We start from the raw sequence: 13,652 nt of genomic DNA, 5'->3' as shown, positions 1-13,652 counted from the left end.
ATGTTTGCTTTATTTCATCCTGTATACTTTGGAAGTCCACACATCAAACTTGCACTTCTTATCAAAGGCAATAGAATGTTTGTAAGGTAGAAAGCAGTATTTCTTGCTCTGTCTCTTCCAAACAAATTCTTGAAGTTTCTAACCCAAGCTGGTGTTTTTTAAGTTTCCTGCCAAGCTAGCTCTTGTTTAAATATCTAAGAAGTGGTCATTTGAGCACTTCTTTTGAAGTGCTTGATAAAGCAAGTTCCCTGAGAGACTGGGGCAGTGTTCTGGAAATGTGAGCTCATGTCAAAGTCATGTAAAATAGCCTGACCCAACAGTTCTTTCAAGTGCCCATTGGGTAAACAAGGTTAGGTACAGGATGTCTACTTGAAATACAAGGGACAATATGAGTATATTAGTTTATACCTCTCCCTTTGCTCAGTGGCCAATAATAGGGAATGAAAAGAGGTCTGTTTATGTTTTTCCTCTACTCCATTATCCAATTTCTCTTAAAGAAATGGAGGGGTTTCTGCTCAAGTTTATACACCTCATTCCCTGACTCCATCCTTGTGACTTGCAGACAGTAACATACAGAGCCTGCAGGTTATGTGTGTTATTCAGGACTTAGAATGGCCTTCCTTTTATAGCTTCCTATGGAATTTTTTATGTTAGGGAATTTTTTTTTAAGATTTATTTATTTATGCATACAAGAGCTGGGGTACAGACCAGAGGTGGGGGTGTGTGAGAGGATTCACCAGAGACAGAGTGGGAACAGAACAGGCAGACTGACTGAAGTACACTGCTGAGGGGAACAGCGGGCAAGACAGCAAAGGCTGCTCTCTGGCCGGCCTGGAGATTGAACTCATGCTACAGAGGCTGTGGACAGCTTCATAGGTTGTGTCTTAACCCCTCGTGCCACCAGGGAGACCCTTCCTATGGAATTTTGAAACCCTGAACTTCAACAAACAAGGCGTAAACCTTCATAACATTGCATGTGTCATTACCAGAGGCTTTTTAGCATACCATTAAATTTGAGTTTCTCTCCAACTTTTACCCCTTCCACAGTTGAAAGTCCATGTGAATTTTATGAGTTATCATCTCAAGGAATGCTTGAGCCCATATTGATCAAATCGCAAGTACTCACTGAGCCTCTATCATGTCTATCTACCTAGCCTGGCCCTGAAAAACAACCTTGAAAATTGGGTCCAACAGAGTACATTGAGAGTAGAATTGCTTTTGGTTATTGTCTTGTAGGATTGAATAAAGCAGAAGCTAGAATTCATCCACATTCTTTGTCTTTGTTTTTAAGGTATACAAGCCTTTGTTCGAGGCTGTAAGTGAAGGCAATGGGGGAAAGACTTTGGAGGATGTGTTTTATGAACGTGAGGTATGATGTAATTGGAAATGCTATTAGCTTGTATACTATTCTTCTCTGACTCTCGATTCTTCCTTTGGCTTTCCTTTTTACTGTTGACTAAGCCAATTGATTAGGCTCATTCATAGTTTGACAGCAATGGATATTAGTTGGTATCACTGGATTGAACAGGCAGGATCTTGTGATTCATTATGGTGGTTCTTCTGGAATTACTCTACCCAGACAGATAGGCATTCAATGAAACTTCAGAAGGAATATAGTTATCCCATAATTAAATAGGGAAACAAGTTATCCCATAATTAAATAGGGAAACACCATTCTCATGGTGATGTATTTACTATCCCCATGATGCACACTCCGTTAGGTGAATTTCACACTCTAATACATTCCTTCTTCAAAAAAGATTCATCTGTGAATAAAATACTAGTCATGGACACAATGTTAGCACTGAAGAATTATTTGTATGGAAAAATACATCCAGATAATCTAGATTACTCTCATTCCCTACATAGGCAGAAGAGAACTTAATCCATTTATAGTCAATTCCTGGTCTGTTAAACTGTTCAACAAAAGGATTTTGCAAGAACGGTAGAGTTGTTACTGGAGAAGTTCCCCCAAATCTATAGAATTTTCCTGGTGTATTCAATTCACTTCCCTAAAACCACTGGCCTTTCCAGCTCAATCTGATTGAACTAACAGAGAACGTTGACATTCACCCAGACTTTCAGGTTAGACTGGCTCTAGAAAGTAATATAGGGTCTTCCTGTAAGGCCTACTCCAGACATTTTCCAACAAGCTCTCCATTGTCTGTTATAGAAGTAAGTAAAACAATGTAAGTAGTTCCATATGTTATTACTGGCATTGTTTTTACTTATTTCTTCATTGTATTTCACTTTTAAGGATGTTTTAAAATTTCACACTATGGTACCATTGCTGCAAAGTAGGTTGTTGGGAAGCTGCCTTTGGCAGAAAAAAAATGTATGTCAATTCCTGACAGCAAGCATCTCCACTTGCAGGCTACTTTGTTGGAGGTTTTCATGAGAAATGTATGAAGGACTAGGCACCTTTCTTCCTCATTTGCAAATTGGAAAAGAATAAAGAAAATTTTCCCTTTCAGACTTTATCTTAGCTTAACCAATTTTTTTTGAAACTTTTCTTTTTCTGATATACCTTCTGCAGAAAAAAGTCAGTTCTACTACATGCCAAGTTGCTGCAGAGCAGCCTAAGAAAGCTCATTGTGTCTCCTAAGTCTGAATTCCAAGGACCTGTGACATTGCCCCAGAAGAGAGTTTAGCAGCCTAAAAACTTTTTAAAATATTGAAGGTGGTGCCCAAGGGAAAATACTTTACCTAAAGGAGAGAAATGCACTGGCTGATAATCAGATAAATATTACTACAAAGTTAAACACATAATACACACTTACACACCAAGGCTCTCCTAGGAATCTGTAGCAGTATTGTTAAGATTTGGTACTGGTCTATCACTGTATGAACTTGCTTTTTAAATTATTGCTGTTTACCTTTACCTGCAGAGTGACATTCTCCCTTTATACTTTCTGAGCTACTACTGTTTTCCTCTATTTAATCCAGTTTGGACATTGTCTATTTAAACCAAAGAAGCACTGCAAAAGCAAAAGCCCAGTTTGTAGCTTAATATTATTTCCAAAATGTAGTATGTTCCACATAAGCTGATGGTCCATATTGTTTTTTCTTCCTCAGGTACAAATGAATGTACTGGCATTCAACAGGCAATTCCACTATGGTGTCTTTTATGCATACACAAAGCTGAAGGAGCAAGAAATAAGAAATATCGTGTGGATAGCAGAATGCATCTCCCAAAGACATCGAACTAAAATTAATAGTTATATTCCAATCTTGTAACAGAATAGTGGGCCTCAAGTGCAGAAAGCCATAAATGTTGAGGAAATTATTAAGGAAAATAAAAGGAATTGTTTCTATCCCTTAGGCAACGTAATAGCAAGCCACACTACATCCTCATGACCTCCAGACTCACTGCACACACAGTAAACCAACCCTCAAACAAAGCATTTCTTGTTTTTAGCAGCCTTAAGTCTTATTTCTATACATATGTCTCAATCTTCACTGGGCCTTAGACATTGATTTTAATGAATCCTATAGTGCTTTTCCAACGTTTGTTTGATTGCATTAAAAATCATATCTAAGAACAGTTGCTTTGTTCTTATTTTTTTCATGTTTTCCATAAACCCAAAGATTGTCTGCTTTACTTTGTAACTTTTCTTCTACAGTTCCACAAGAATCTAGAGTCATATGTAACCAACACAGACCACACGTAATGAGACATATTGTATTTTTTTCCCCAATATCCTTTGATCTAGGAGACAAAGCCACACTATTCGTATCATATTTCCTAGATGTGGATAAGAGTTAAATTTGTTTTTAAAGTTACTACTTATTCTTTTTGTGTGTTTGACTTCTTTTATTTTTATTTAGTTTATTTTTTTCTATCTACCACCTTTTTTAAATTTTTTTTTGTTTTTTACATCATTGCTTATTTTCAAACAACATTTGCTTACCCCCACCCCCTCAGGTGTAGTCCCCATAGAGTTTCCTTCACCAGTGCACCCGTGCACCATCACCTCAGTCCCCTGTGCTCCTCCCTCCCTCCCTCTGATCCCTCTCCCTCCTCCTCCCCTGCAGGATGTCTCTGATTTATAATTGTCTGTTTTTGCTTTGTTGTGTTTTGTACTGTTATTTTTTTTTACACTGATGTCTTATTTGGTTTCCCTATATTCCTGCTATAAGTGAAACCATCCAGTATTTTTCTTTTTCCTTCTGGCTTATTTCACTGAGCATGATTCCTTCTAGTTCCATCCATGTTGCTGCGAATAGCATGAGTTTATCTTTTTCGATTGCTGAAAAATATTCCATTGTGTATATATGCCACATCTTCTTGATCCAGTCATCTATTTTTTGGCATTTGGGTTGTTTCCAGGTTTTGCCTATTGTAAATAGTGCTGCAGTAAACATAGGGTAGGGATACAGGTGTTCTTTTGAATCAGTGTTTTTGTGTCTTTTGGGTAGATACCTAATAGTGGAATTGCTGGGTCATATGGTAATAAAGCTACTACTTATAATTATGTTTTCACAACTTTCTTTAAATAAGAAGTGTATCTTCTTCTTTCATGCAGTTCCTTCATGCTTTGCTTGAGAAAAAAGTAACCCCATGAATTTTATTTTACTCATTCAGAAGCATAGATCACAGGTTCAGGTTGCAAAATATGGATTCTCTATAAAGCTTCAGTATAACTGGCACACAGAGTTACTAAGAAAAAGAGAAAGCCACAAAATACTACTCAAGTCCTGTCTTTAAAAACAAGGAAATTGCCAAATATTTATGTTTGCTACATTTAAAATATTAAATATATATATGTATGTATGCCTGTATAGGTATATGCATCTAGAATTAGGAAGAAATCAATTTTTCTTTAAAAATTCATCTTTGATTGTAGGATATTTCAGTGATAAGGATTTCTAGGCATACATAAAAATAGTGGCTAGTCTCTTGCTTGGGGAGAGTACAAATGCAGACCCATCAGTTACACCTAAAGAGTCCACAGCCCATGTTTAGTCTCTGGTCTGAAAAGCATTCTCCCTGACTTGCTCCTGGTCCCTGCACAGGACTGCTGTCCTTATTGCTGGACCTAAACCAGGAGACACCTCTCTTTTACCTTTTTACCTATGGTATCTGCAGTGGGAGATTTAAAGTTCTGAGTTTGACACTTGTCAGCAAAATGCTGATAAAAAAGGCACAGCTTAGAGAAAGATGATTATCAAACTAATCCCTTCGCACCCACCTCTGCATGATATGGATAAGGCCCCTCAATTTACCAGGAGGTTACAGCTTGAACTTCTCCCTTCCCTTCTGTGTAAATAACAAGTAAAGACTTTAATCTTCCAAATCCTTTCCCTAGGCATCAAGTCTACCAATTATGTGAATGCAGGAGACAGGAACTGCCCTCCAGCCCCATAAATAGAACGCGCCCCTATCAGAGATGAGCACACACATGCTGCAATTGGAAGAATTCATCTTAAACTTTCATAGTTTCAAAATCTGGGATATGATTCTCTGTGGTGAGCTGGTACACATTGAAGAATATGAAACTTTGAAAAATATTTTATATTCTACATAAATAAGACCCAACAGTCAGGTCTATAGAGCAATATAGAAAGAGGCAAAAATGTCTTCTTCCAAGTGATTGACAGGCCTTACTGTCTCTTTCCTACCCAACTCCAAGAAGTATTTCATTAATTTCTCAAATGTCTACTTCCATGCTCTACTGCAATTGGTTTTGGACAAATTATATTTCCATAAATTTTATACCCAGAATTGCCTGTAGTCTGCAGCCAATGCTGCCTGGGCACTTCCAGTCACTCTCCCCATGAGCATCCTGGCTCCCTTTAGCAGTGCTCATGCATTTGCTTGTCCTCTGTCTGTCAGTCTATCTATGATAAGGTTTTGTAGCCTGGATACTCTACTGGATTCAAAAGGAGCAGTTGCAATTCTCAGGATATCTGGAGAATATCTGAGAAGCAATGAAGTCATTTCATTTGTTCCAGGGCTTTACAAACGTGGAACATGCACTGAGGGCAGGTAGAAATAACTATTCTGAATCTGGGTGAGTGACATCAAGGCTAGCTATTGTTGGAAAGAAGTTGAGTTAACCAATTTAAAGTACCTACCCACCACTACCACCACCCTTTCCCCAGCATGGCAGCATTGTAATTAGACATTGAAAAGGTTAAAGAAATTTTTGTAGATTGAAGAAAGACTGGATGATCAGGTTTGAGGGGTTTCATTAGTAGCAACTCTTAAGCTTTTCACTAAAAAATACTGCTCATAATGGCAGATTTTGCAGGTAAGACATGGATATGGGAAGATACCATTATGGCTATACTCTGTTTTGACTGAGTTTCAGGAGCAAAATTCTCATTGATTCATTGCAGTCATTTTGAGTCATTTTCTTTTTAGTTCAGAAAATGAAAGCGATATGTATTGAATAGAAATGCTGAGGGATACATGTGTTATTATCAGAGGATATCATTCTTAGTCATTACATTTCATGTATCACAATAGTTAATGCCCAGAGTTTCAAAGTCATTTTGAATAACTGCATAGTCACAAAATGTATAAGCTTTGTAAATTTGAAAATAGGCTTTAGAAACTACAATTAGGTCCAAACCACCTACCATAAGCATCTTGCCAACCTCTTTCTCCTGTTAAATCTTCATTATTCTATCAGATCTTCTCTCAATTACTTTTCCATCCTCTCTCTCTTTAATTACTTGTGCTGCAGCTTTTAGCTTTCAATACTTACAGAGGCTTGATGACTGACAGCCAACTTACCAGACCACTATTCAAAACATGAACAACATCTGGCTACTTATGTAAGGAAATAGATGTTGGAATTATCATAAAGAAAGGAGAATAAGCTTAAGGATGCATATACAGACTATGTGTAAATCAACACAATTAAAGACCTCGGTTACCCCCTAGGATTGTTGCTACTTGTTAGTCAGTATGGATCTCTTATCAAAAAAATTAGAAACAAGTTTAAAAAACTGAATAAGAAAGTATAATACACATTATGGTTAGCAAGGAATAGGCCCCCAATCAACAGAGCACTATCATGAGGGCTGGTTGCAATGTTTTTACAATATCATGCTCTCATATTCTCTGACACTCCTCTCATGAATTGATGGGTTCTTTCTCCTTTTTTTTTTTTTTAATAGAGGCATGCTTTATTTATTTATTTATTTAATTTTTGTTTGTTTTGTTTTTTGTTTATACATGCACTGGGTGCAGTCAGAAGCGCGGGAGGGTGAGAGAATTCACCAGAGCCAGAGCAGGGAGCAGAGCAGGCAGAAGGACCGAAGTACACTGCTGAGGGGAGCAGCGGGCGGCAGGAGAGGTCTGCGCACCATGTGGGACCCTCCTCCAGTGGCCGGGGAGCAGCTGGGGATCGAACCGGCGCCGCAGAGGCCACGGGCAGCTTCGCAACCCAGCGCTCAACCGCTGCGCCACCGGGGAGGCCCCTCTTTCTCCTTTTTCCTTGAGCTCGCACTGGCCTTTAGAACTTGCTTATAATTAACAAAAATCCAGAAAAAGTGATGCTATATGACTTTTAAGGCAGTTTGGTTTCTTTTGCTTGTTGGATTTTACAGTCTTGAGCCACTAGCTTAGTAATCCAATTAATTCAAAGCTTCTATACTGTGAAGAAGCCAAGCCATGGACAGGCATTCAGGGTGTCAACCCCAGCTGAACACTACCAAATAGTATCCACTACTAACCATATTCAAGAGCAAGCTTGGAGGTCTCACCCAATCAGGGCTTCAGATACTAAGGCCCAAGTGCAATATGTGACCACAACTGCACGAGACTCCAGGTGAGAACTTACAAGTTCTTTCTAAATTCCTGACCTATGGAATAATTGAGCATAATAAAGTAGGTGGGTTTTTTTTTTAAGGATTTATTTATTTATGCATACAAGAGCTGGGGTACAGGCCAGAGATACATGGGGGTGAGAGGATCCACCAGAGACAGAGTGGGGAACAGAACAGGCAGACTGACTGAAATACACTGCTGAGGGGAGCAACAGGAGAGATAGGAGAGGTCTGCCACGCCATGTGGTTTTCTCCCTGGCCAGCTGGGGATCAAACTCGTGCTGCAGAGGCTGTGGATTGCTTCATAGTGTGGTGCTTAACCCCTTGCGCCACCAGGGAGGCCCGTTTTTTTTTTTTTTTTAAGATATATTTATTTATACAAGAACTGGGGTACAGGCCAAAGGCACAGGAGGGTGAGAGGATTCACCAGAGACGGAACAGAACAGGCAGACAGACCAAAAACACTGCTAAGGGGAGCAGCAGGGGAGACAGGACAGGTCTGCCATGTCATGTGGGTAGCTCCCTGGCTGGCTGGGAATCAAACTCACTCTGCAGAGGCTGCAGACAACTTCATGGTGCTTCGCTCAACCTGCTGCGTCACCGGGGAGGCCATAAAGTAGTTGTTTTGAACCACTAAGTTCTGGGTACTTTTATGCAATTTTACTAAATGGGACAATGGTATTCAGTAGTTATTATTAAATGTATCCAAAAGTATTTTGTGGCTGCTTTGTAATCCTTTCAAAATCCTAAGTCATCTACTCTCTAATCATCTTTGCAGGTGGTCAGAACAGGTAAAGTTCTCTGTACCTCTCATCTGAAAACGAATCCCAGCTCTAACCTGCAGGGACTAAACTACCTCTATAGCTCTTGAGGACACAAATGCTATTTCTAGAGCCAAATGGAGACAAGCAACTTTAGCAGGTAAAGTAGCCTCTCTTTTCCCAATTAGACATAGGCACACTAAACTGACTCACTTTGAATCTAACTCTTTAGGGGTGAAAGTTATTATTACCTTTGTCACTTTTTTGAACAAACAGCAGTTCTAGATTTTTTTTTAAGATTTATTTATTTATTTATACAAGCACGGGGTACAGTCAGAAGTGCGGGAGGGTGAGAGAATTCACCAGAGCCAGAGCAGGGAACAGAACAGGCAGACCGATGAAGTACACTGCTGAGGGGAGCAGCGGGCGCGGCAGGAGAGGTCTGCGCCCCATGTGGGACCCTCAGCCGGTGGCCGAGGATCGAACCAACACTGCAGAGGCTGCGGGCAGCTTTGCAATCCAGCACTCAACTGCTGCACCACCGGGGAGGCCCCAGTTCTAGATTTTAAATAATTTATACATTTTTCAGATTCTCCTTTTGTAGGTTTTTAAAATTGAAGCAGTCAATTCTTTGTTCAGTTGTTAATGCCAAGGTACATACTTCATTGCATAAGATATTCACTGTGGAACATTTTTGTTTTGTTTCAGTGTAGATTTTATTTTCATATTCAGCTCTTATTTAAATATAAATACTTAACTTTTTAACAAAACTTTTAACAAAAAATATTAGCTATTTTTTCTCAGCTCTATTGAGGTAAAATTGTAAATGATGATTTGATACACATATACATTGTGGAAGGATACCCACCCTGAGTTAACACCACCATCAATCACCTCACGCACTTTCTTTTTTGAGAATATTTAAGTTTTACTCTCATAGTAAATTTCAATTATATAATACAGTTTTATCTACTAGTCACCATATTAGATATTATGTCTTCAGATGTTATTCATCAAGAGTTATTTTCATGAAGAATTTGTACCTTTTAATAAACCCTATTTCCCCCACCTCCACCCCAACCACTCTTCTATTCTCTGTTTCTGAGTTCAACATTATCTTTTTTCAGATTCCACATAGAAGTGAAAATTGAAGGAAAGCAAAGATTTTTATAATCTTCATATTAGAGACTTCAAAGTCTTTTCAGTAGAAAATTGAAGGAAAGTTACACAAGATCCAAAAGTACAAAAAAATCATATTGCAAGGAATTTACACTCCAAAGATTAACTGTACCCTGTGTTAAATGTAATTCCGTAAAATACCAGGATTATTATATCTGAGCCATAGAGTTTGACATGAGTAGTAAACAATGGCTTTAATCATTAGGTTCATAGAACTCTTTTTTTAAAAAAGATTTATTTATTTATGCATATAAGAACTGGGTACAGGCCAGAGGTGTGTGTGGCGGGGGGGGGGGGGTGAGAGGATTCACCAGAGACAGAGTTGGGGACAGAACAGGCAGAGTGACTGAAATACACTGCTGAGGGGAGCAGCGAGTGAGACAAGAAAGGTCTGCTGTGCCATGTGGGTAGCTTCCTGGTCAGCTGGGTATTGAAATCCTGCTGCAGAGGCTGTGGCTAGTTTTACAGTGCTGTGCTTAATCCCTTGCACCACTAGGGAGGCCCCAGGTTGATATAGCTCTTTAAGAATTTGATGAGTACCATGGACGCTTTTCCCTGGAATAACAGACAACAGACAAAAAATATTTTATTTGTGAAATAAAATATAGGTACTTGTATACATTTCCTAACTCTAAAAGGGGCATTCTGCTCACTACGTAAGCAGTTTCGGGATAAAAGCATGTATTTTTTGGAAAAAGCTCTCAATTTGGCCAGCAGGGTCAGTCATGTCAATAAAGGAGAGACAGAGGCCAGAATCAACACTCTCTCACATTAAATTGAAATTATAATCCAAATCACAAACCTTTACTTCTTAAAATTATGGGTGCTCGTATCCATCAAATGAATTGACCAAGAAAAGTGAAAACTTACTTTTTTTCCCAAGAACAGTAAGTGAAAATTTTTGACTTAGTTAAAAATAAATGTTAAGTCATAAATGTAGTCAACAGATCTTTGACAATGGAACAAAGAAAATACAATGGAGCAAAGGTAGGATCTTCAAAAAATTGATATTGGAATAACTAAACAATCCCATGTAAACACATGAAAAAATGAGTTTAGACATAGATCTACAACCTTCAACAAAAGTCAGCTCAAGACTATAAAACTACTATAAGAGAAAACCTAGATTACCTTGGTTATGGTGATACTTATGTGATGCAAAACCAAAGACACAACCCATGAAAGAAATAATTGATAGGGCCTCCTTGGTGGCGCAGAGTTTAAAGTCTCAGCACTATCAAGCTATCCCAACCACTGTGGCATGTGTTTGATCCCTGGCCAGGGAGCTGATCCACTAGGCTGGCAGACCTCTCCTATCTGGCCTACTGCTCCCCTCAGCAGTGTATTTCAGTACATTTGCCTGTTTTGCTCCCCATTCTGTCTCTGGTATATACTCTCACCCCCCCCCACACCTCTGGCTTACACCCCAGTTCTTGTATGCATAAATAAAATAAAATAAATCTTTGGAAAAAAGGGAAATAATTGATAAACTAGACTTCATTAAAATTTTCTGCTCTGCAAAAGACAATATCAAGGGAATTCTAAGCATACTATGGACTAGGAGAAAATATTTGCAGAAGACACATCTAATAAATGAATTTCATCCAAAATATGCAAAGAACTCTTATAACTCAATAATAAGGAAGCAAACAACCCAATTATAAATGGACTATCTTAAAAGACATCTGACCAAGGATGATATATAGATGGCAGCTAAGCGTATGAAAAGAATGCCCTACATCATATATCACCAGGGAACTACAAATAAAAACAATATGATGTGCTGGCACACCTGTTAGAATAACCAAAATCCAGATGAATGCCAAGGAATACAACAATGGAGATTCATTGCTGCTCAAAATGCAAAATGATACAGCCACTTTTGAAGACAAGAGTTTTCTTACAAAGCTAAACATCCTCTTATCATGCAATCCAGTAATCACCCCCACCCTTAGTCTTTTCCCAAAGGGATTGAAAACTTCTGTTCACACAAAATCCTGCACATGAGTATTTATAGCAGTTTTATTCATAAATGCCAAAATTTGGAAATAACCAAGATACTCTTCAGTAGGTGAATGGAAAAACTGTTGGAAATCCAGATGAGATATTATTCACCACTGGAAAAAAGAGCTATCAATGAAAAGACATGGAGGAAGCTTAAATACATATTACTAACTGAAATAACTTAACCTGAAAAGACTACATACTGTCTTATTTTAGGTATATGATATTGTGGAAAAAGCAAAACTATGCAGAGAATGAAAAAGTTGTGTTACCAGGGAGGCAGTGATCAATAGGCAGCGCACAGAGGATTTTTAGTGCAGTTAGTTAAAATTCTGATACTATAATGATGGATGTATGTCATTACCCATTTGTCAAATGTACAATATCAAGAGTGAAAAGAGTGAACTCTAAGATGAACTATAGACTTTGGGTGATTACTATGTGTTGAAATATGTTCCTTGATTTAAAAAAAGTACTACTTTGGTGAGTGATGTTGATAATAGGGATGCTATTTATGCATGAGGGTAGGGGGTATTTGGGAAATCTATATCTCCCTCTTGATTTTTGTTGTAAAACAAAAACTGCTTTAAAAAAAAAAACCTTAAACAAAAAATCTTCACCAACTGATATATTCTGAAACTCATCATCAGGACTCAATAATCAAATGGAAAAAATTACCTTTAAAGCTTCATCTTCAGTGAAATAAAAGAAAATTATACTCTCACTTTCTTTCATGGTAAGTAGAAATGAATCATGTCTGTCTTTTTAGTCATCTTTTATTCCTTAAAGTCAAACAAAAGTAAATCAAGTGGAATAGTAAAGGGTGGGCTGGGCAGATGCATAAACTCTCTAGTAAATACTATAAATCCCAGAAGAGCAAGTGAAAATGTAAATCAGAATATTTCCTAGAAGAAAACATATATTTTCATGTTCAGGAAGCAACCTGCGCTATCCTGCACCAATTGGGCCATTTTCAGGCAGGAGTGTAGAGAAAGTGACAGCGTGTAAATCAAAAGCAGCTGAACATGCTCTACCCACCTCCAGGGCCACATGGAAAGCAGAAATTGACTTGAGCCAAGAGTAACTTTAAAATATGGGAAGGCAGCAATAAAGAGAAAAGGATACCTCTGTAAAAATAAATCAGAAATCAGCAGTCAATTCAGAGGCAATGACTTCTTTCTTTTTTTTTTTTTTTTTTTATCAAAGTTAACTTTGGATGGAAGCCCTGAGAATAGCCTACTTGGAGAGATGGAGAGATTTACTTGCGGAAAAAGAACTAAAAGCAAATGTCTTGTGGATGTTGATTAAGGAGCATAACTCTTTTTAAGTCGAAATAATTTTAAACTTTGCCCCCTACCCAAGTTCTCTTGGCTTTTCCCTATGTATTTTCCTAGTAGGATATAACTAGTATAACTATTATAAGCACTAAATTTAATTAGGAAAGAGAAGACTCAGAACAAGAAAATAAAAACTGATTTTAAATGTCACTCACAGGAACTTATCGACCTCTCAGAGACCAAGGTAAGGCAGTATGACAGCTTGCATTAAATATCCAAAGAACTCCCCTTAATGGCTACTTAAGTGATCTACTCATATCTTTAAAAGACTTGTCTGAACTTCAAAAAATGGTTGAAGTGATCCCCTATTTCTAACATTCTATGAATGTGGTTGTGAGCACACAGGAAAAGTTCCCCTTTTTATTAAATAGAAGTTATAAACATATCTGCTGATTGTACAAAGTTGATGTAAATTGAGAGTCTTTTGAAGTTTGTGAAAATGCTAAGAGCTCTTTTAACCATGCTTTAGGATCCAAATGTTGCCACTAACTTACATAAGACCAAAGCCAGAATTCAAGAAAAGGAGGGTTTGAGAAGTCATTTAAAAAACGAACAGGGACATATGTGTCACACATATTTTTTAAAGCAGAAT

The 13,652-nt window shown here is 38.0% G+C and overlaps 1 protein-coding gene across 1 annotated transcript in view; it reads left to right on the top strand.

Moving 5' to 3' along the window:
• ATP6V0D2 (ATPase H+ transporting V0 subunit d2) overlaps positions 1-4,453 on the top strand; it is a 44,006-nt gene extending 39,553 nt beyond the window's left edge. Inside the window, exons 7-8 of the mRNA XM_037504462.2 lie at positions 1,292-1,369; positions 3,076-4,453. Coding sequence (XP_037360359.1) covers positions 1,292-1,369; positions 3,076-3,237 — 240 coding nt within the window. The 3' untranslated portion in view covers positions 3,238-4,453. The remainder of the gene's footprint in view (positions 1-1,291; positions 1,370-3,075) is intronic.
• Positions 4,454-13,652: the final 9,199 nt, after the last annotated feature.

The sequence above is a fragment of the Talpa occidentalis genome, unplaced genomic scaffold (assembly GCF_014898055.3).
Source record: "Talpa occidentalis isolate TD23 unplaced genomic scaffold, MPIMG_talOcc4v2.1, whole genome shotgun sequence".
Lineage (NCBI taxonomy): Eukaryota > Metazoa > Chordata > Mammalia > Eulipotyphla > Talpidae > Talpa > Talpa occidentalis.
The sequence above is the reverse complement of the archived record's forward strand: the minus strand, read 5'-3'. Positions and strand labels throughout refer to the sequence as shown.